Source organism: Mytilus edulis, chromosome 11, assembly GCF_963676685.1.
Source record: "Mytilus edulis chromosome 11, xbMytEdul2.2, whole genome shotgun sequence".
In the NCBI taxonomy this organism is placed as follows: Eukaryota; Metazoa; Mollusca; class Bivalvia; order Mytilida; family Mytilidae; genus Mytilus; species Mytilus edulis.
In genome coordinates, this window is record NC_092354.1 from 13,603,046 (window position 1) to 13,627,162 (window position 24,117).

The following is a 24,117-nucleotide window of genomic DNA, read 5'->3' on the forward strand; positions in this document are numbered from 1 at the left end:
AGATAAATGGAGCGGTTTAAAGATAATAAAAATCGCCGTACCGACTTCGACATAAGTAAACCCATACCGCATAGTCCGCTATAAAATGTCCCGACATTAAGCAATTCAAACGAACAAATCAGCGGACTGATTTATTGCAAGCAATCAACGAAATACAATTAAATACATGTATGGCAGACAGTATCCTAGTTTTACAAGTGCACGTACTAGTTGTGCTGTACAGTATTACACATTTGTACTAGTTAACCGTGTCTGCGGTTCCTGTCTTCTTTAAAATGCTTCTTGTTAATGTTGTCACAGTAAGCGACAGTCCCTTACTTTTAATTTTCATTGACGTTACGTTGACAGTACAATTGTTTTTATCTGCGGTATCGGTTCAATTATGTATGTTGTATTTAGAGACAATACTGTATTTGCAATGACAACCGTACTTTATCAGTGCACATTCCATTAATATATTAATTATCTTTCAAGAATAATCCGCATTAAGAACTTGTCGTCATTTCATGTCAAGAATAACCTTTACATAACCAGAAATAAGACTGCACTTCCTCCAGGTATTTAAATCATTTTAGTCGCTTGTATTTTAAACAATTAATCAATTTAGTTTACAAAGATCATGTCAACATGCATTTAATTAAATGATATGCAATAAACATGCATAACTCGTATCGATTGATCAGTTAGTTATGCATGTGACTAAAAAGTTACTGAGTCAATCATGTTCATGTTCGTGTTTCCTCGGGCTGAAATCGATCACAGCGCATTCCTAATGTGTTGCAACATGCAAGGGAGATTATCTACTCATTATTTATACAAAATTAGTATTAGGTATTGTAAGCAGATTTTCTTTTCATAAATTTAAATTATCAAAAGCAAATTTGTCTTGACTTATCACGGGAGTACGCATGAACTGATTAGGAAATCATAAACTCTATGTATTGGTATTGACTCTTCAACATCAAAAACTTGTCAAACGAATAAACTTATTAATATACAAATATATCAATTAAATATATGTTACTATAAAAATGTAGATTAAATCAAATACACGATTTTCGATAGCTATCACTCAGATGAGTATCTGACTTCGCCCGCTAGCTACGAAATAATTACAATATTATGATTGACATTTATCTATCCGATTAAACAGAACACTTTATTAATAGAAAACAAATCCATTACGGGGACAATTTAAGGCTAAGTTCCACACGAATCAATTGTCATGACCTCATAAGGTAGGTGAATAATTGAATATACATCTTCACCTTTCATGACCTTCTAAAAAAAATCAGTTAAAAACTTGCCAAAACCACCTTTTCTGACCTTCTAAAAAAATCAGTGTAAAACTAGCCAATTCCATGCATTTGATGAACTCTTAGAATGCTATATTCACAAATTGCCTTTCCAGGTTTTCTCTCTATTTTTATATATATTTGATAAAATTTATGTGTATTGGGTTCCTGTCACTCCAACCAAAAAGAAAAACATGTGCCATGTCTGTTTCGGAATCTAAAGCATTACAGTTAATTCTATTGTATACATCTGATAAATTTCGTGAGTCCGAAACTTTAACTATGCCACGTAATGCTGTTTCGGAATTAAAAGCATTACATGTAATTTTATTTCATTCATTTGATAAATATCGGGCATCCGAAACGCTAACTTTGCTACGTTATGCCGTATTGGAATCTAATGCATTACAGGTAATTTTATTTCACCCATTTGTTAATATATTCATTGTTCAGGTCTCCGATTACTAATACCTTTACCATTCCGAAGCAGCTGGTATCCCCTCCCCCGGTTTATGGGGTTGGGATGGGGTCATGCTCACTATTTAGTTTTCTAAGTTGTGCTCTGTGTATTCCTGTTGACTGGTGTTTGCCATGACGTTGTCAGTTTGTTCTCGGCTTATGAGTTTGAATGTCACTTTGGTATAGTTTGTCTCTCTTTCACAACCCTTTTAAAATATTGCCCACTATGCATTACTAGTATGATTTTAAAATGGAGAATTGCACTTGTATGTGGTTTGTCACGTAACTAAGATTGGTGAACTATAAATTACTTTGGCTAAAAATATTAATTTTACAGTTCATTCATCTGTTTGTAATTGTTAAAGAAAAAATATCTAAAATTGATTTAATTTTACTCTTTGTCCGAAGACATTTAATGGTGAATGGGGTCACCTAATTCCAATATTCCTTTGTAGTATATTGCAATATCTGCATTCAATTTGACTCCATAGATAGCAAAAAATAAGTTATCACTATTTCATAATCAGTTATAAATTATTAATTATACGTAAATAACTAATATTTAGCCGTAAATGCAAAGATGTATACCATATGCCGATCCCATTGATACATTACTTAACTTAGCCGACCCCATTAATATATTACTTAACTTAGCATGACCAAACTAGTCCAATTCATTACAAAGACGATTAAAATTCACTATCAAAACCTATTAAAATGAGGAATGAATGAACCTGCCCTGAGACACTTTTAAATTTTAGTAAATATTTAAAACAAGATATTACAAGTACACACTTTCTCGTATTTTCTGGTTTAAAACTAATTTAATTCAAACGATATAGTAGATAGTTGCATAATGGATAAAAAAAGCAAAAACATGAATTAATTTGCATACATAAATATGAAAATTCAAAGAAACATTTATGTTTTTATTCATGAATGCATATCAGTACCTCATCTTACAAGAAATGAACATTATTCGTTTTTACTTTACCATAAGAGTGACAGAGGAATAAAAATATGACCTAACGTTCAACATATTATATCACAAAGTTCTAATACATGTACATTCCACAAAAGGCATAACTTTTTGTGAGAGATCAGAGGCCCTGTCCGTCATGTCCGCCAGTTTCCCCCTCCCCCGATCAGAATTTTGACGTTTATGCAATATTTCCCGTTAAACAACCAGGCGAATTAGTCAACCAATCAATCCTTTTTTAACTTAGTGTATCATGTCTTTTCAGTTTTTAATTAGTAATTCGATTAATATACAAGAACAAGGATGTGTATTATCTTGCTTAGAAAAATCATTGATTATAAAATTGAGAATGGAAATTGTCAAAGAGACAACAACCCGACCATAGAAAAAACAACAGCAGAAGGTCACCAACAGGTCTTAAATGCAGCGAGAAATTCCCGCACCCGGAGGCGTCCTTCAGCTGTATAGTTTAGTTTCCAAGTAGATTGGACCTTCTAATGGCAACGAGCTGCCAACAAGCAGCAGTTTATTTTTGCATCCGTTTTTCTTACAGTAAATCAAATTCATACATATGAAATATTATATACTTTGTGATGCAGCAGAGTCGTGCATGTGAAACAACTGTTTCAGTACACATTATAGCCACTGTACGCCTAGTGACACAAACAAACTAAACGCGCACTTTGAAGATGACAAAATAGTATCGTGACAGACGAATGAATGATTTACAATATAAACAATGTATACTTGTACATGTATGTCTTTGTTAATATGTAAATTTGAATGTTTATGATATTGTTAACGCTTTTTTTCATTACATAATCTTAACCAAACCTTGTCATTTTCCTAACGCCTAAAACGTTTATAGCGGTTACATAATGTCTTGTAAAATAAAATGAACATAACACTTTGAAAATTTGGTACATCCAATGCCATTTTCTGGATTTGCCTCAACCTAGGATAGCTCGAATCTATATATGTTGTGAAAATACTTGCGTATGGATGTTTATGACTAAAAGGGACCTAACTCTAGAATAGTTAACTGTGATCGAGGTAGTCAGAGGGGCTTGCATATTAAATAGTTTCGATAATTATTCATATTAAATAGTTTCGATAATTATTCAAGAAGGGCATCATCTTTTGAATCAATGAGTGAAAATTAGAGATTTTTATAACTTTCTGAGTTGAGTAAGGGCTTTCGCCTTCTACCTCCCGACCTGAATCCGCCACTGATATTTTTTTTAAGGCTGCAAAATACTTAACAAGATTTATGTATCAAAGACCACAGTTGAAGATGTGTAAACGTTTTGTAAACACCACATAATCCCATGTAATAAGGACACGTTAGCCATACAAGAGATGTTACAAACAATGTTAAATAAGCGCAACAAGGTAAAAGTATTACAAAAGTGTGATTGTCGTCTGCAGGGAGCGGAAGTTGATATCCCCGCCTGCTGCATACCGGAAGTTAGAACAGAATGCTTAAGATTTGTGGTATTTGAGGTTTACCTAACAGGATTGTACGAGTTTTAATTAGTTTATAGTCCAAAGTTAAACAATGACTGCTTTTTAACTCAAACAAATTAATTGTCCACGTTTATTAATAGCTTTCTCCCTTTAAGACGTACAATGTACGTGTTATACGAGTAAAACATCTAACACAGTTAAAAAAAAGTTGAGGTATTTCCATGAGTGATTTATGCTTAGCTAAGCAGTACACAGATCCATTTATCTTCTTCCGCGACATTTAAATGTTGGACCATTGTCTAATTTAAAAAGAAACTTTTGTTGCAATTTTTATCTTAAGCTTAATCTTAAACAGACTCGTTTGTCAATAAAAAACATATCGACAGGTTAAAACATCTTATTTGTTAAAGCCATTGTTGTGTCAACCTGACCTAATAATATATTTTCATTTCAGTCTGCTATTAATTGCGTTGTATGTGCGTCTCTGTAATGACTCACAGACCAGCGACGTGTGGTTTGCTGTCCAGCTGAACTGTAATTATGTCCTATGTTACTTGCAACCCCGTGTAAAGCTGTTCTGTGAAGCTGTCAATACTTTTGTTCTAGACTTATTATTAGCGAAGGACCCCTTACTGATCTGTCTGTCGGTTGAGTCAGATCCGAAACTAAATGTTTATTCTATTTCTAGACGTTGTTGTTTTAAGATAGTCCAAGATTTCCACCAAACAGAAAAGAAAAAAATATTAAATTCCTGACAAGATACATTTGTTTCCAATATTCACAAATCCTATAAATTAACTTGCATGTTGGCTTTCTGAACTACTTCAGAAGGCATCTTTAGAGAATTAATTGTAAAACGTTAAAAATATTGACAAGAGAAAGTATTTTTTTTTATTTTTTTTTAAATGTCTTGAAACCATCAGACATGAATATTAAAAAAAAAGAAAAATTAAGCCATCCTTCTCAAGGTAAAATATGTAATTTTTGTAATATATTTGAGGGAACGAACAAAATAGAACATGCACAGACAGTGTTGATGTTTTATTCGCTTTATTGGCAGGATCGGTTTGGTTCAGGTTCATTAAAAACGTATTACATTACTTTTACACATTGTGACTTGGATGGTGAGGTGTCTCATTGGCACTCATACCACATCTACTTATATCTATATAGATTTAGAGTTGTTTCGGTGGCTGGGTGCTCTTAATTGTTTACTCAACAGCGATCGACACATAGTCAACACTAACAATTTAGAATTTCAGAGGCAATCGGCAAAAATTGCTCAAATCCTGTCAGTTTTGCGTAAGTTTAAAACTTCAATAATCCCGTTATTTAAGCAGGCAGACCAAACAATTATTCCACATCCAGACTAATTTAATATACATTATATACGCTTTTCACTTAAGAACATATTTATAACCTTGTTTTAAAATTGTAATTGTATGTAAATTATACTATATGTTAAATTTTTACGGTCTAGAAGTCAACTTCAAAATAAATTTGAAAAGTTTATTAAGTGCAGAATTCTCGGCCAGGGAAGACCTTTTGAAACAAATACTCTAGATATTAAAACAACATGTGTCTGGATAAGTGATATTTGGGTGGAATATCTTTAAATTTTGACATTTAAAATTAGATGAATCAGATAAAAGAAATGTTCACAGAAAACGAAACAACTACAAAATGTATTTTGTAACGAGGAGCATATCAAAGATATGCTGAAAGTGCCATCCATGGCATCATTATACCGTCCGTTATCCTATTCTTATTTCTGACGCATATGCGACATGCTTTATACAAATGATGATGTTCCATTCTTTTTTCCCCGTTACAGTTGGTGCATATTCCTACATCTCAGTGACAATATTGGGCGAAAAAGTTTGAATAACCAATAGTACACCTTCGTGAATCAATATTGGATATTGCTGGTGTTAAATGCCACTTTCAGCACTCTACCGTGGCGGTCAGTTTTAACTTTTTATGGATACAGGAGGCTGAAGTACCCTGATATAACCAATTTATATATATGAAGATGAGGTTCAGGTGCCAATGGGACAACTCTTCAATGCATGAAAACTCCATGGCAATTCTCGCTAATTGAAATCGGAGTCGAATTCCCTTGCTAACAGTTTATGCATGAAACAAAACTTGTAGCTCCATAAATGGGAAGGGAACCGCCTCTTAAATCTGCACATGGCTTTTGTCTTCGCAAATTATATTTTATGTTACATAGAGAAGAAACAAAATGATGGACATTAAACTTTGTGTTCAAATATAATTTATTTTAGGAATAAAAATGAAATAATGGACATAAAATATTTATGTGCATGTTTAGTCTGGTGTGCTAATAAAATTATGAATATATAACTAATCGATGCCGCCAATACACTGATAATTGACAGTTGATGTGTATTGACAACAAAAGAATAATGGCTTTTGACGAGAGGGACTATTACGTAAGAGCTAGGAATAGATATAAAATAAATGTTAATGAGGGTTATGAAATGATTTCAAAAATGTCAGAATTAATGTTTGGTGCTAATACACCACAAAAAATATTCTTACATAGATCTTTACAGTTTTCTCTTTAAATAACAAAATTATGTCTCCTTATTTGAACCCCAAATATCTGTAATTATCTTTGACAATTGACAAATGTAAAAATAAATAAGAGTAATTATTGTCACGTTTTATTATATTGCTATATTTAGTTTTATTCTTTTCTCGTGATTATTACACATTGCGTGTCCACTTTTTCAACACTTTATCACAAAACTCTAAACAAATTTACTTTTATTCATAAGTCAAAATATTTTAAGTCTCAAAACTTTTTTTTTCAATTAAGTTTTATTGTTGTTGTTAACACGTTGATTTAGAATATTGTACGATTTGCATTGCAATACGGGTTGACCTTATGAGTAATCAAAGTGTCCCCTCATGGCCAAATTAAAAAAAAACAAGTAAGGAAATAACAAATGATCTTGACCTGTATGGAGTCATATGGAACACTTTCGTTATTATTTCTCAGCTAGTGGCCCCACATTATGGGTTCCAGACCCTTTACTGTGTTTCAGTGCTCCGGGCTCCATACTTATGAAAAATAGTAGTGTGCATATATATATGTCATGCACTTACAAATAAAACACATACCCACCAAGGCTTTGAGAGATTTATGACTTTTTTTAGTAATAATACATAATGCAGTGTTTGAGATTATAAAATCAAATTCTAATGTTTATTTTCATATAAACTTCAAACAGTACTGAAGTTTGTGACAAGTACAAGTACAGTTAACGGTTAACGGTTAGCTGGTATCCGACTTTCCTATTAAAAAAATTGTCAGTATCAATATGATCGTAATTAGTTTTGCTTGTTTATTAGGTACTTAATGTATAAAAAAATGTTTATGCAATAAAACGCTCGAGTGACCATGCTTGTCATTTGCAAAGGCACCAGAACTAGTGAATCCAATTATCGATATACAAATCTGCTAAAAGCTTTCTTATTAAATTTTGATTCAATAACGGATCGAACTGATACTTTATAAAGGTGAAATGACAGATTAAATCAACGTTTAATTTCTCTTGTTATGTAACGTGACCGCTTTCTTCAGGTGACTAGCTACATGTACTTGGCCTAGTTATTACTTCACGAAAAGTTTATAATTCCCCAAAATTGAGGAAGATCACGTACTTTTTAAAATGTCTGAGGGCTGTTTCTGACGAAAATGAAGATTGCACTTTACCATTAAGTAAATAAAAACAAGACGAACTGATACTGACATGTATGAGGTCATGCCTTGTGTCCCTTTGGAACCATAGTCCAAACTTCAAAAATAACCAACTACATTTGAAGTCGTGTATACTATTATTTATGTTGACTGGACATATTGACCCGCAACTCCTTCCCTATATCCTAAATATTTGGTAGCTAGGTGTGTTCTTTTCTTTATATATTTTCATTTTATATTTTTTAGGGATACGGGGTCTTTTGTTAACATGCGGTATTCGTCGGACAAAATGGTGTATACAATAGACACATGTGTTGTCAAAGGGTTTGTTCTTCCTTTAACGTATTATACTTTCCACTGGACGTACAGCAAAACTTTAATCAATAAATCAACCAAACACTTAAGTTCATAAAAGTCAACTGAAATGCTACTTTAACTGAATATGCAGTTGTCTAGCAATCGATATATTGGTGTTAGACATGCAAAATTGACGTCATTAAAAGTTTACAGACTAAATGAAAAATCATTTTGTGCATTAAAACTCAATTCTTGACAGGAACCCATAAATAACTGACTTTGAAGTGAACTGCATGTCTGCAGATAAAAGTAAAAAGCCATAACGAGTTTAGACAAATGAAATTTTAACGATATAATAAATTAAAATTGAGTTTCAATTATATTTAAACGACGAATTCCAACGTTAGCTTCGTCGATATATATATATATATACGTCTACTGGTAAGGATCAAATGAGAAATGTTTATTACTTCTATATTAGGAAATTATACATCTAAATGATGATCTTTATAATGCTTATAACATTTTAGAAACATAGTACGTCTATAGGTGGAATTAATCGGTTAGACTGTTCGTCTATACCGCGGTTGAACAACGTCCAGTGGCAAACATTTCATGCATAATTAGGACGAGGAGGAGATACTGTACGATGTTGGACATGGGACAATCGAATGGGCAACAGTAAACACGATAGGTTGCAAATAATTCAATATGCTTGGAGTTGAGCCATATTATAGACTATAGGTTTTTGCTGTAACTTATGTGAACATGTAATGTATTCTTGTGTCGGGTTCAGTGTTAAATGGTTCACTTGTCATTGAACTATGTCTTTCGTTAACGTCATGAACATTGAATGCTGATTACCGGTCTATGATAATCTCTGTTAAATCTATTCACTGTTTCTCTAGACTTCGGATGGTTAAAAGCTAGACACCTCGTATTGACACCCGTTTTAAGCTTAAGAATGTATATCGACCCCTAGATGTCTCTGCTACTACATGTATGTATTGGTGGGGGCTGTTGTCTCATTCGCATGCACGTATACCCCATTCTTTTTTTTGTTTCTCACAAGTTTATAATGTAAATCGACCTCTAGATGTCTTTTAATGTATGTATTGGTGTGGGGCTGCTATCTTATTCGCATACACGTACACATATGCCCCATATCTTCTTTTTCACATATAGATGTGAGGATGTGATTATCACTTTTCTCTTAGCACCGTGTATATATAACATGTACTCACACGCTCATGCATAGAAACTGACCAGTGCTTGAATATTTAAATTAAATAAATTCCTATGTTTTAAATAGAAATCTATTTAACTGGGAATACAATATATTGAATAAATGTCAAAACTCAATAAAACTGAATTATCATTAACTTACCTTTAACAGAACCCGTGAAAACCATTATTAATATCAATATCACAGCGGTCCAAAATATTGATTGAATCTTTGATGTAAACATGATGTCTGTTTCAAAAACACGTGGATTCCAAATTTAAATGTTGAAATTCTCAGGTATTTGTTAAATTCTTTTAAATAAATTTCCCTTTCTATAGGAAGAATTTTTTATTTCCTCGTTGTACCAGAAGTATATTATATTCCAGGTGTAATGTATTAATCCTCGTTGATTACGACTCACAAAGTGTAATAGACTTAATTAATATCTCCTCTACACATGTGACAATTCTAATAAAATGAAATATACATCTTTGACGTTCTGATATCTTATAGACTCTTTCGAAATTGTGTGTAGCCGGGGCGTTGGTCAAGTTGGCACTAATCCCTGAACTACAACCTATGAACACCTTCTGTAATGATCAAAGAATTGGAGCCATTAAACCACGGTTTAACAATTACTAAATGAATAGAATACAGGTACGCTTTGGAATCGTCCACACAGGTAAAACAGGTATACGTAAAAATCGGGCGTGTAGTTTTTTTTGGAATGTGTCATTTACTATTCCGTATTGACGGGGATAGAAATGATTAAATTGTTAAAATATGATTTTATATAAAAGTTGTGTAATATGTATATAATACGTATGATAAATCGTACCAGGAGTCTAGTCATGAGAGGTGATTTTATTTTATCTGGAAAAGTTGTATGAAAAGGATTTAATTTATCTAACGTCTTATCGGAGTGGTTACGAATTGGATACAATGATCATAAATAATCGAAGAAAAAAATACTTGTTGACTTAACACTGTTTGAATAAAAGTTCAAACTTAAAAAAATCTAAATAAACTTTGCATTGCGTAATAGACATGTAGATTCTAATTTCAAATACGGAAAATTGAAACGAAAGGTTAGTCGGTATTAGAGCATTTGCATTAATCAAGTATTTGCTGGCGTAATCCGTATCGACGTATCGTATAACACGTATATGAGGAAAATATAAATTAAGTCAAGTTAGTCCCGATGAAAATATTATATAATGCATTAAATTTTAATTGAGATCGGGGTTAACACATTATTGTACACGAATATGTTCGATACGTATAGGTCGATCCGTGCACGTATCCTGATACGTGAATAATGCAAATGCTCTATTTACTTGTATATCTGTAATTGGACTTATGTTGATACTCTCTATGAGGTCCACTAATTTTCCAAAGGGTCGATGACACTTGGACAGTCAAAGGATTGTCCACATAATAGAGCTAGGGCGCCCTGTCGTTACATACACGTACATTAGGTCAGACTCAGGTTATACGTACATTATACTAGGTAATAATCGTGACGGGGTGTCTATTAATTTTTTTTTGTCCCACTCATTCTGAGTCCCTTCCCAGTTTAAATTAAAACTTCTCCCAGCAACATATACATTTTAAAATGATATATTTTATTTGAGAAAACAAATATAATGACGATCCTGCATCTGACAAGATATCAAGTTAAGGTTGCGTAGGAATCCTTCCAGAAAATACAAAATTTATATGATAATCTTTATTGCAAAATTACACCCATAAGGGTCAAGCAATACACACAAACAAATATACATTTCAAATACAATGCAATACAATGAAATACAATACTATATAATAGAACATATTTTAAAAGTTCAATTATAAATTTATGTATAAAACACAATTATGAACTTGTCTGACATGGGTCTGACCCCCTCAGTTCTAAAGACTGCTTAATGAAGACTCTAATATGACAAACAGGTTCAGGAATGGGGTTTAGAATGTGTTTTTTTTTAAATTCATCAAGATGTTAAAATGGTGGTACATAGTGTTTTAGATAAGCCAAAAAAATTAGAACGCTTTGATATGTTAATGTCACAATACAACAAGAAATGAAATTCGTCATCTAGGACTCCACATTTTTTTACATAATCTTTGTGCTCTTGGAATGTTTCTGTGCCTTCCCAATTCAATGCCTAGGGAATGATCACTAAGTCTAAATTTTGAGAGTAACTGCCTATGTATAAAATTATTACAATTTAAATATTTCTCAGACTGACAATTAGTTTTTAGTTTTCCATAAATATACATATGGTATTTTATGTATTGTATGTATTTATGTATTGTATTTCTGACAAAGTTGTTATATGTCAAGAGCTGTGTGTCTACAAGAATGTACAATAACTATTTAACAAATTCAAACTTTGGTACTTTCGACATGTGAACGTCGCTCTTTGTGTGACCTCCATTAAATATCTAAAAGGCAGGACTAAAGACGAGTAAATAGCAGGACTAAAGGCGAGTAAAAAACAACTACAAAAAAAGAGACATGCATAGAGTTCAAAAATCAGAAGTAGTATCAGAAATGTTGACAGAATGGATGCCGCTATATTTCACTCTCTCTTTTTTTTTATCTTTATTATATTCACAATCTATATATACATATCACAGTTTACAATTACAATTACACATAAATGAAAACATTGTAAATATTTATTGTCCTTTCTCTGAAAAGGAAAATATTCTAAGTATTATACAATCTATATATTTCGTTATTCTATTTCCCACTTAAATGAATCGATGAGACTCACAACACTGATAATAATTATTGGTGATTTATTGCGAATAGTTATACAAATTAAATTTTTCAAATAGTTTAGTACGTTATCATTTTGCAAACAAAGTGTGATAGGTCACACGACCTCGTGTATAATTATAACCACTTAGGTAATGTACAATATAGTTAAGATAAGCAACTGTAAACAATACCATTTGGACATTCATGACATTCATTTTGATTGATATACAAAACCCGGAGACTACAAATAAAGGGGAAATAACTCTTTCAGGAAATACATGATGCAGATTCTTTGTTGCCATAGTGAGTGCAACATATCACAAAAGCATAAACAACAATAAAAACAGACTTACAAATTGTTCCGCAAAAGGACGATAAATTGGAGCAACGGTAAAACGCTCAAATAAACGTTTTTTTCCCACAATGAATTGGAGCACTCGTATATATAACGCTCAAAATAACGGTTTATTTCTTAATAAATTGGCGCACTCGTAAAACTGTTCAAAATAACAGTTTATTCCACATTTGCATGTCAAAAACAACAAACTCTTAGCATAGAAGATCAACATAGATATATTCTTGCCTTATTCATAACAGTTTAATTAAATAGCAAATTATTACGTTTAAAACTTTCAAAGATTTCCTAGTCAATATTTTAGAATTTGAAATTTAATTTTTCATATTACTTATAATTTAATAAAAGATAGAAATCAATCTGAAAGATATCAACAAATCAATTGCATTTTATTTTCGAATATATAGGCATGTAAAATATGAAATAGGTTATACTTGTGACAAGGCGGAACATCAAACCTGTTCTTTATTTTAATAATTCGTTGACATAACTCTGATGCGTATATAGTTTTTAATAAACGGATAATAAATTATAGAAATGAAAATATCTATTTCTTGTGCAACACATTTGAAGAGGTTTTTTTCATAGAAAACTATTTTCTCCGACAAAGTGTGTTACTGACAGATTTAGAAAAATATACACGCGTAATCAATTTCACATTTTATTTTGTTCTTTTTTTTTGTAATTTATCGTCAGCAAGGCTTAAGTTAGTATTTTAATAAGAACTTCAAATGTGACTGCACTGTACTTTATGTCTCGTGATACTTGTAATTGAGCAGGTGATTCATTTCAAGGTTATTTCTCGAGACCTACAAAAAATAACACACACACACAAACACACCATATTTATAATTTACGAAATAATCGTTAAATCCAAATGACCAGTTTTATGTAAACATTTTTATTTAACAAGATGAAGTAGTTGTGAAAAGTCGCTCATTCGTGTATTCTTTTCGCAATGTAAAGGATGAACCAGGTATGATAAGCCACGCCCCTTTTTTTAAAACTTGGAATCGTCCGATTCACAGTTGAATTCTAGTAACGGGTCTCATTCATAAATTTGAATTATCTCACCTGCTTACCTACATATAAGGTGTGCTAATTAGACGAAAAGTTATTGTAAACCGGTTAGTTATTGCTTGATGTAACATGTTTAAAATTACCAATATTGTTGACAGTTATTAAAAATGAAAATATTTGATAATTACAATTACCTGACTAACTACACGGGTGAATAAACGCAATCGTAAAAACGAGATTAAATGTTTTATTACGCACCAGATTTGGAATGAAATACTTACATTAAATTTTATTGTAGGAATGCGATTGAATTGAATGTTTGTCACTGAAAGAAGGGCTTGACGCGATTCATGATTGAAATTATTTTAATCACTTAATTCTTTAATGAAAAACATGTTTATATTTCTAAAAAAGAAATTATTTACTTTGTATATAATTTAAATCTTTTTGTTATCTGATTGAATCACATATAGGCATATAGATCATTACAGTTATTTCCACGCAATAAGCCATACCCATAAATTGTATGTTAACTGGTGCATGTTTTTCTTTAAGAATTATATAAAGTTCCTATGACCAACTACGAAATGTATTTACTGCTACAGAAAGGCTGGTACAGACAATCCTTATCCTTATTGTTCGGCAATGTATTAGTCCTTAGAGTTTAGCCTGACATCTTGACCCAAACTTATGCTTCGTCGATATACTGTCAGCGTTAGCAATAAGTGAGCCAGGAACCAGGCTACTTGTAGTTCAACCCTTCGAATACTGTTATCCTTTTTTTTTAACCATAATCATAGAATAAGTTAGGCAATTGAATAAATCTATCTTCGATAAATGTCATGTGGCAAGTAGTTCATTCTTATTCTGCCAAGGCCAGGAGCATCGTGGATACCAGTGGTTACTTTCGATGATACTTAATAAAATTTTAGAAATTCAATGTGGCTGGTGGATCTTTTTTTTAAAAAATTGTTTCGGATTAAGTAATTCACATCTTGTGAACGTTGCAGATGTTGATAATAATAACCTTTGTCAGAACTCGACCATTAATCTCTGACATCTCGACACCTACTTTTATTGGGTTAATGATTTTGCAATCGGTTTAACAGGAGACTCAAGATTGGAATACAGTTTCTGCTTTTGTCAGAGTGGTCTCTCTCTCTTAGGCCCCAACACAGAACTTGTTTGTCATATTAAAGTCTTTAGAACCATAATAATTAAATGCCTTGTATGTTATATTGCTCTTAAATATAGACGGTAAATTTTGTATAAATGAAAAGACTATTATAAACTGCACATTTAAGAGACATGACTGATGCTTTACGACTTTAAAGGAACAAAGGGACAGGTCCAATTTCCAGTGTATTGATTTCACATCAGGACCGTTTTCCCGGATAAATATCTATTAAATATATATAACATCACCGATCGTGGTGGCATTTTCTCAATAAAGTATCTAGACTTTCTATCTGTATAAAAGCCCCTCCCCCTTGATATCGAAACCTGAATATTCGATTAAAAATCAAACATGGCGACTTTGGGGTCTATTAAATAATCGAAATATCATATATATATTTATAGGTTATTTACGGCCATAGATCAGTCGGGATTCTACTTCGTCAAAATTATCTCCCCATTACGCCAGTTCATTTTCACAATCGTAGAAATGGAAGCCGTTGTAGGGATGACGCGCTGCCAATTTTGCTCTTGGAAACCGATAAATTTATCCACATTGCACCATTACGATCCTTATATGTCAGTTGTATTTTAAAAGACAAATGTATCAACTAGCTAATGAGCATCAGTTAATGATCTTCTCTGCATTGATTCAACTTAAAACTATTGTCTGATCGGTTGTCAGGTGGAATTTTCGAAAATTCATAAACATTTAAAAAAAAATCTAATTAAATATTTCGTGGAGGGGCAGACTAGATTTTTTTAGTGGTCGAAGACAATAAACCCTAGTTATCACACACACACAAAAATCATAATTTTTCGAAGATATGCATTTTCATCATCCAACTTGAAAGACTGTCATCAAGTACTTTCAGTAAAAAAATAGCTATTCGAACACACCTACTCTGTTTTTTTTATTCATTTGATAGGTATTTCACTTGACCCATATATTTCATCTTTCAGTACTGTGATTTTTTTTATGTTATAAAGTCAACCTGTAGCTTTGATACATAAAAATGATAAAATCTGAAGCGAGACGATGTATGAAATACTAGTAGTCTTGCTTTGTAAGAAATCAAGACAAAATATTCAACTTAAACACGCCCTTACATAAAAAGGTGCACTCGATTTTCTCTTTTCGATACAATTGTTACCCATTTTTTCGAATTTTTTCTTGAGTCACATGATGGAAGGGCAGACATGGAAATTGCTAAACTAATAGATTAATTTGTTTTCCGTTCGTGGTAGTTTTTTTCAAAAAATCGGAGGTTATGTATTTTCTACATCCAACTTAAAAGATACCCATGTCGTCGACTTGATATCTAATTGTTCTACTTAGCTATGTACTAGATAAATTAAATCTTGTGCAAATGGTGTTTTTAAAATAAAACACTTCGTAATTGAGAAGAAAATTGTAAATTTGTTTGTTTCTATTAACTTTTAAATTTTATGTCACTGTAGTAAACATTACAGTAAGCATTTACCGCCTTCTTTAACAGAGCTTCGTTTCTTTTGTTCTATTTCAACCGGGTTTCCGACTGAGATGTTTTAAACCGTCTGTAGATGACCACATCTATAACTGTTTGATGGACATTATTATCGTAAAACACCTTTATCAATAATATTGTCATTATAAGTGACTATACATGTAAACACATTAATAAAAAGATTCCTTAAGCCATAAGGGTCAAGGTTGGTCCTATAATGGCGACGGTGTATTTGGTTATTGTGAAATTTTAATGTATTTCGAATTTTCTTTTTGGTACGTGACATTGTACAACCGTTGTAATTACAGAACCGGGGCGTTAAAAGTTAGAGCATCTACGCTATGTATACGCCATATACCGTAAACGCAAAACGGCGATGTCGTCCTCCCAGAAATAAGATCATGAAAATAAATCGAGTTTTGTACCTGCTACCTTTCCACTGGTATTGAGATTTATTGTTGCTCAGTTTAAACATATTTTATTTGCTTAAATATGCAAAAGTGGTGAGACAAAAGTTAAACTTTTTTTAATATTACAGTGGAGATCACTTCTAACCTCTCATATAACTGTCAGAATAATCTGGCACACAACTGTTATAAAACTTTCCTAGAACAATTCTACCTTAGAACTGTTATTAGTAAAACTGTCAGAATCAGTTGTAGGTAGAACTGAACAAATCAGTTCTAGGTAGAATTGTCAAGATCAGTTCTAGGGTAAAACTGTCCAAATCAGTCCTAGTCGTAGAACTGTCAGCAGAACTGACCGAATCAGTTCTAACCGTGGAACTGTCAGCATAACTGAACGAATCAGTTCTAACCGTAGAACTGTCAGCAGAACTGACCGAATCAGTTCTAACCGTAGAACTGTCAGCAGATTTGACTATATCAGTCATAACCTTAGAACTGTCAACAGAACTGTCTAAAACTGTTCTGACTAGCCGTAGAACTAACCAAACCTGTCATGATGTGATGTGATGAGAATTTGTTTATTCTTTTGACTTATTCATATTATAGACAAAGAGTTCTTAAAACTGTTCTATTGATGGAACTGACTTAATCAGTTCTAATCGTAGAACTGTTCTATTCGTATAACTGTTCTAACCGTAGAACTGTTCTAGTCGTAGAACTGACCAAAGATTTTGGCCAGTTCTAGGTAGAGCAGACCAAATCAGTTCTAGGTTAGAACTGTTCTAGCTAGAATTGTCTAAAAGGTTTGAGGATGACAGTTCTACATACTGTCCTAGAACAGTTCTCCTGACAGATTTAATGAGAGGTTAGAAGTGATATCCACTGTAGGTATGCAGGAAATACTCGTCGCTGGACTGTTGTCTTTCCATTTCAGTGACTGGAGTATTGGGAAATAATAAGAAATAATTTAATTATTGTTGAGTTCGGAAAGTTGTTTGTTATGACAATGTAGTATTACATCCATCATATTTGTTTTAATGATCATCATTAGCAATAAACACATTACAGATTGATTTCCACTTCTTTTCCTGTCACGACAGGAATAAGTGAGGGTGAAGATGAGGGGACTACAGAATAGAGATGCACCCGCCACATGCGTGTCTGTCCCAAGTCGGGAGGCTGTTATTCACTTCTTTTCTCATATTTTTCATTCATAGTTTTGTACATCATTTCTTTTTCTTTGCTCTTTTGAATTGTTTTTCGCTTGTTAGTTTGGGGCCTTTTACAGATGGCTATGTAAATAGTATATGGGTTTTGCGTATTGTTGAAGGCAGTTAAATGCCATATAGATGTTAACTTCTATGTCATTTGGTCTGTGGTGCAGTGTTGTCTAATTGGCAATCATACCACATCGTCTTGTTTTCAAACAAATCTACAGATAAAATGGACATACACAAACACAGAATGGAACAAAAAGGGCGTAAAACAAAGTTTTCAGAATTATGGGTGCTAGAATACAAAGAAGAGGGAAAGTTTGGCAAAAAGTAAAGTGTGAAAAAATGACCTTAAAATTTAAAAAAACTATACAGACATGAAAGAACCCCATCAACATGATCAAGACCCTCATAAATAATGTATATTTCATGTAAAACACATTTCTTATTACAGATTTGTGACTTTCGGTGCCGACGATTGTTTGTTAGTCATTATTTTAAGAACATCTATTCATATTTGGTTTTTGATGAAATATGATATAACTGTACTTTTCAATTATATAGATTCATTATTAATCACTTGTTCCGGTCGGAGAACAGGAAGTCAGCTTTACCAAACCAGTACTTTGAGTATAGTGACGTATGTTTCCCGCGATATTTTGGCATTATTTGATGCATGCATACAAAATCAACTTAAGGAGGAATTGTTGATGTACGTGTATATACGTAGTTATCTTGAATAGGAACTGAGAATGCATGCATAAGAATTCACCTTTAGTAGGAATTGAGAATGCATGCATACGAATTCACCTTTGGTAGGAATTGAGAATGCATGTATACGAATTCACCTTTGATAGGAATTGAGAATGCCTGCATACGAAGTCACATTTGATAGGAATTGAGAATGTATGCAAATTCAATGTTTATTATTGGAAAGATATAATTACGACTGAAAAATCAACAGACTGACCAGCATTCAAAAGAATACACTATAACTTATTGATTGATTGATTGATTGATTGATAGGTGTTTTACAACACTTTTAGCCTTTTTATGCGTATTTTGAAATTCTCTTCCTAATGTAGTTATAGCCACTAACGTGTACGAAAAATATCATAAGTTACTTGGAAGTATACAACAATCATAAATTCATTTATTTTCTATATGGAAACAATACGAAAAAATCTTTAATGCGTTCAAGAAATAGTAACATGAATATTTATAACCATCAAACTTGCAAAGAGAATGCTTATTCTTCTCTATAAACTCGTAATAGGTACCAAGATCAAAATTTTGTACACAGTCTAGAATCGCGCATCATTTTGCCAAAGATTCATCAGTGACGCTCGATTAAAAAAGGTAAAATTGTCAAGTAAAAAAGTAAAAAAGAGCAAAAGCCTTCAGTTGAAGAGTTTTGTGGACCCCAAACTTCTGAAAGTTTTTGCCACAAACAACTGAAGTCTTTTTCTAGGATAGACAATCCTCAACATATCGAAACAGTATTTTTTTTGCAATCAGTTAATTTATTACTATGGCAATATACATGTAAATGATAATTCATGTCAACACAGCAGTGCTGACTAGTGGGTTTTTGATACAAGGGAATACTAAGTGTTAATTAATTCTCAAATTATACGTCATTCAACTCGTCTTCGTCACTGCATAGTAGGTCCTCCACCAAAGCAAAACTTGAAGTTTCCGACATAATGATATCATTTTGATATTGTTGTTCAGCAGAGAGCTTCTTTGGTGCTGGTGGGGGAGGCGGTGGTGGATAAACAGTTCGTGACCTCTCGGGCGTTGACATTACTTTCAACTTTCCAGCTCTCGGACTCACCCCACCAGATTTCTGCTTTTCTATTGATGATCTTGAAACAAGAGTATAAGCCCTAACTGGCTTCCTGTCAAGGTTAAAGATATCCATGGTCGAAGCGATTACTTTGATCTGTCCTATTTGCTTTATAAACTCACTGAAGCTTCGTGCATTTTTTTCAATGATCAGATCGAGTTTGATGAATTTGACCTTGTCCTTTAAACCTTGTAAATACCGGTCAGTCTGCAGCAACATCTCGTGCACAGACTGCAGCTGCAAAAACATTTGAGTTTCTGGTGATATTTCTTTCTTCTGTTCTGTTTCGTGCAACATATTTGACAATTTTTCTTTCGTTTCGCTGAACTCTATTTCTTGGGTTTTGATAGCGTCCCGATGATAGGAGTATGCTTCGTTAAGCTGACTCAGCAGATTATTTTCGATGGTGTCAAGGTGATTTTCCATATCTAGTCTAAGCTTTTTTATGTCATTTTCTAATTTGTCTCGTTTTTCATCTAGATCAATTATATTCTTGACACGATTTTCAATGAGTTTATCAATGCAATCCGTAACCTCTTTGATTTTATCGGTTGCAGATGAAATGACAGGTGATGACTTGAGACCACGTGATGCGTCATCCATTCTCAAGACTTGTTTGCAATGGTTATGAACGTCACGGTAACATATGTGACAGTGAGTTGTTCCATGAGTCGTACAGAAAAACTCAGCCTTGTTTTTCATGTGCTTTGAACAGAATATTTCGTGAGTCAAAATAGATGCTGGCAGTTTTAAATACTCCTCAATTGGTAGGGGTTTGTGGTTCTTTGTGATTCCCAACTTCCGGTGAGTATTATCACAGTTTTCGCATAAACACTCCTGGCAAACGGAACACCACGACACTGCCTCTCTTTCGTCATCATTGGTCTTACAAGGGTCACAATGAGGTGCTACAGTTGTCATCTCAATGTTTTGAACTGAAAAACGTTTAAACAAGATATGAAGGCACGACTTTTAAGATATAGTGTCACAATAAGAAAAGCAATGTGCATATGCTTTTCATTTGCTGGAGGATCGTTATAGTAATACGAATGAGGGTCTGGTTGGGGGCCCCTTAGGTTTGTATTCTTTTTTATTTTTAAACCATTGTACTCTATTCCTTATATATGCTCATTTTCTCTATTTATTTTATTCTTTTGTCTATAATAATTATTTTTTGGTAAACTCCTCCGAAGCCCTAATAAATTGAAATAAAAAATTTACCCAACACTCTCCTATTTGGCTTTTAATTGTTCACATATGTCGTTACTAATCTGTATGGTCAGATTTATGTAGTATTTATACTAATCCTTTTGCAAGACGGGTCTACAATCGGGATAAAACGTTGCTGCTATCTCATATTACTAATGCAATATATCTTTTAAATATGAATATAAAAAGAAGATGTGGTATGCATGCCCATATGATCAGACAACTATTCACAAGAGACCAAATGACACAGAAATTATCAACTATAGGTCACCATACAGCCTTCAACAATGAACAAAGCCTATACCACACAGTGGGCTAAAAAAATGCCCCTTAATGACAAATGTAAAATAATGTAAACTTAAGGCATACTAGTAATATGCATGTATGTACAAAATATTGAACGAAAATCAAACATGTAACACAGGTCCTGACTTGGGATAGGAACATACAGAACGTGGCAGTGTTGAACATGTTAATGGGCACCTAACCCTCCTCTATAGCCATAGGACAGTGGTACAACAGAACAATACAAGAACTGTACAAAACAATAAACAAACAACGCACAAGCACATATAGACTATTCAGTTTCCTAGACCATCAACACAACAACTTTCTATAGAAATTATCAATCACTTGTCAACCTAAGGTTACCTTAAATCCTTAATTCGAACTTTTATCATCAGTTCATGACTTTATAAAGAGTTGCGAAAATGAGGTTCATGTCCATCAACAGTTACTATGGTTGTGTTCTATGTTTTAAACAGTTCTGTTTGGTTGTGTTATCGTTAATACTATCCTATATTTAATATGTTTTTGCTTTTTTTTTTTATACAAAAATGATGTAAGAACCTCTAGTGATGTGAAACATACATTTTATATTCAGTACATGGTAAAGATTTAAAAAACAAACTGTGAGAACTAAGGTAAGGGCAAATTCGAATAACCTCCAATTCAAAGTATCAAATTTTGATATTCTGTGTTCATGGTTATTGTGATGAAAGCACGACTTTTGTAAACAACCCATGAATATAGGCCGAAGAAACTAGCTACCATGCTATATGCTGCATCATTTTTATCTGTGAGTTCACTAATAGTCTTACAAAAACGCTTGTACAATACAAAACCTGTTTTTTTTTCTTCATTTCGTTAGACGTTTTTAAAAGTGACTCGATAGTAAAACGATTTAAAAAAAACAAAGATTTTAAATATGTAATTCTTACCCATCAGTCTAAATTGTAATATAACTTTCTGTTTTTAGATCCACTGAAACACTTTTTCATGATAATTTTGATTCATGTTTATAAGATAATCTTGCTGCTATTAAACTAAATTAAACAAAATATAATACTTACACAATTAGAGATATACAACTCAATTAAGGACTTCTCTCTGGTAGATTTAAATGATTTCAACCGAATAAAGTGACACAATGAATCGTTTGTTTTGTTTTTCGTTTTACACAAATACAATTGAACGTGTAATATGAATCGCATATTATTTATAAGACACTATATAGTGTTTAAAGGGAGACAACTGCAAACGTAAATTTTAACTGTTATCCATACAAAAAGACAGGCTACAAATGTGTAAACCATGGTTGATCAATCCTCGCTTTAGACAATATTTCCCTATTTGATTAGATATAGGAAATGTGGTATGAGTGCCAATGAGACAATTCTCCATCCAATTAACAATTTTTAAAAGTAAACCATTATAGGTCAATGTACGGCCTTCAACACGGAGCCTTGGCTCACACCGAACAGCAAGCTATAAAGGGCCCAAAAAATTACAAGATCAATTGTTTAGTTTTGTCAATTGTTCTTTTATTTGTTAACCACACGAGTGACTGGAGAATAGAGGAATCGTCACTCTTAGTCTTCTTCCGGTCGTCAATAAAACCCTTGCTAAAGTGGATCGTTCATTTAAAGTTTGGTTGTGCTGGGTGTACAAGCTCACAGTCACGTACGGTCAGAATGAGGAGTTAAATCCGATGCCAAGATTGGTACAAAATTTTCTTACAGGTCATTCGTTTTGTATTTTTGTCAAATTGTTTTCTCGCTGAACATTCTGAAATATTACCCATTGAACGTCAAGCAGCCAATAATCAATACATCTTTTTTTTTTATAATTTAGCGCCACATTATCTATTTGTGTTGCCTGTTTTTCTGATTTCCCCCATTTAATAGCCCTTTACTGTTCACTCCTTGCCCATTAATTTTAATTTGGAAAATCGGTCTAGACCCTCATGTAAAGTCAACCAAGTATAGAATATCTTTTGTGAGTCAACTGATTCAGATAAAAAGGGTTACGTGAATTAAAGAGGCATCAGCTGTCATATTCATGCTCACCCATTTGACTTAACTTCTCACATTTGAAGTATAACATACTAAAAACGTTTATCCAAATTATAAAAAGTCTTAAATAAACCATTTACAACACATGACCGGGTTATATGTATCTGAATTTCGAGTGTATTTTAGTCTAATCGCCTACTGATTAACCATCGGTTTGACCTCCAAAGACTATCGACTGTCGTTTAGCCTAATATAAAATATGACTTCGGTGGCCTTCGGGTTATTGTCTCTATGACAAATGCCATATTTCCATTCTCAATTTTATATAAATCGATACCAAACTCATGCAATTGAATTTTCTAGGTCTGTTTGAGTTCATATTATAGGTGAAACATATATTTAAATCATCATTGTACCTGTATGTAAATAAGTTTATGAGGATCGAATCAGTCAATCAAATGATTTACTCTTGTTTCACTTTCGGTGTTGATATTCTTTTCCTTTTAATAACCGAAGACGCTTAATTCATGTGTAACCAATCTCTAGCTAAGTGGTGAAATTGAAGGTCACATGCAAACGGATCCACTGAAGTCGAATAATTCACTTGCAAGTGAAAAATTAATCAGCGATGTTTACCAGTTTATTGTATCATTATTAAATCATAGCTAAATGAGTTGTACATACTACAGTAACCGCTATAAGTATTTTGATACATTATTTTGATCACTGTGAACATCAAAAAGATGTTATATGATTGCCAATAAGACAACTCTCCACAAGAGACCAAAATTACACCACAGAAATTAACACTTATAGATCCCAGTACGGTCTTCAACAATGGCCAAAGCCCATATCGCATAGTCAGATTGAAGGCCCCGCAATTATAA

At 32.9% G+C, this 24,117-nt stretch overlaps 2 protein-coding genes across 3 annotated transcripts in view; both read right to left on the reverse strand.

The window, feature by feature from the left end:
• LOC139495183 (uncharacterized) overlaps nt 1-10,269 on the reverse strand; it is a 52,863-nt gene extending 42,594 nt beyond the window's left edge. For both annotated transcript variants that reach the window (XM_071283389.1, XM_071283390.1), the window contains exon 1: nt 9,615-10,269. In XM_071283389.1, the coding sequence (XP_071139490.1) occupies nt 9,615-9,696 (82 nt within the window). In that variant the 5' untranslated portion in view covers nt 9,697-10,269. The remainder of the gene's footprint in view (nt 1-9,614) is intronic.
• An 8,741-nt stretch (nt 10,270-19,010) lies between these two features.
• On the reverse strand, nt 19,011-22,376 carry LOC139495176 (transcription intermediary factor 1-alpha-like). Its single transcript, XM_071283371.1, has 2 exons — nt 22,289-22,376; nt 19,011-20,662 (listed from the first exon to the last, which is right to left on the reverse strand). The coding sequence occupies exon 2, from the start codon at nt 20,646-20,648 to the stop codon at nt 19,509-19,511; it is 1,140 nt and encodes a 379-aa protein (XP_071139472.1). The 5' UTR covers nt 20,649-20,662; nt 22,289-22,376; the 3' UTR covers nt 19,011-19,508.
• Between the last annotated feature and the right edge of the window lie 1,741 nt (nt 22,377-24,117).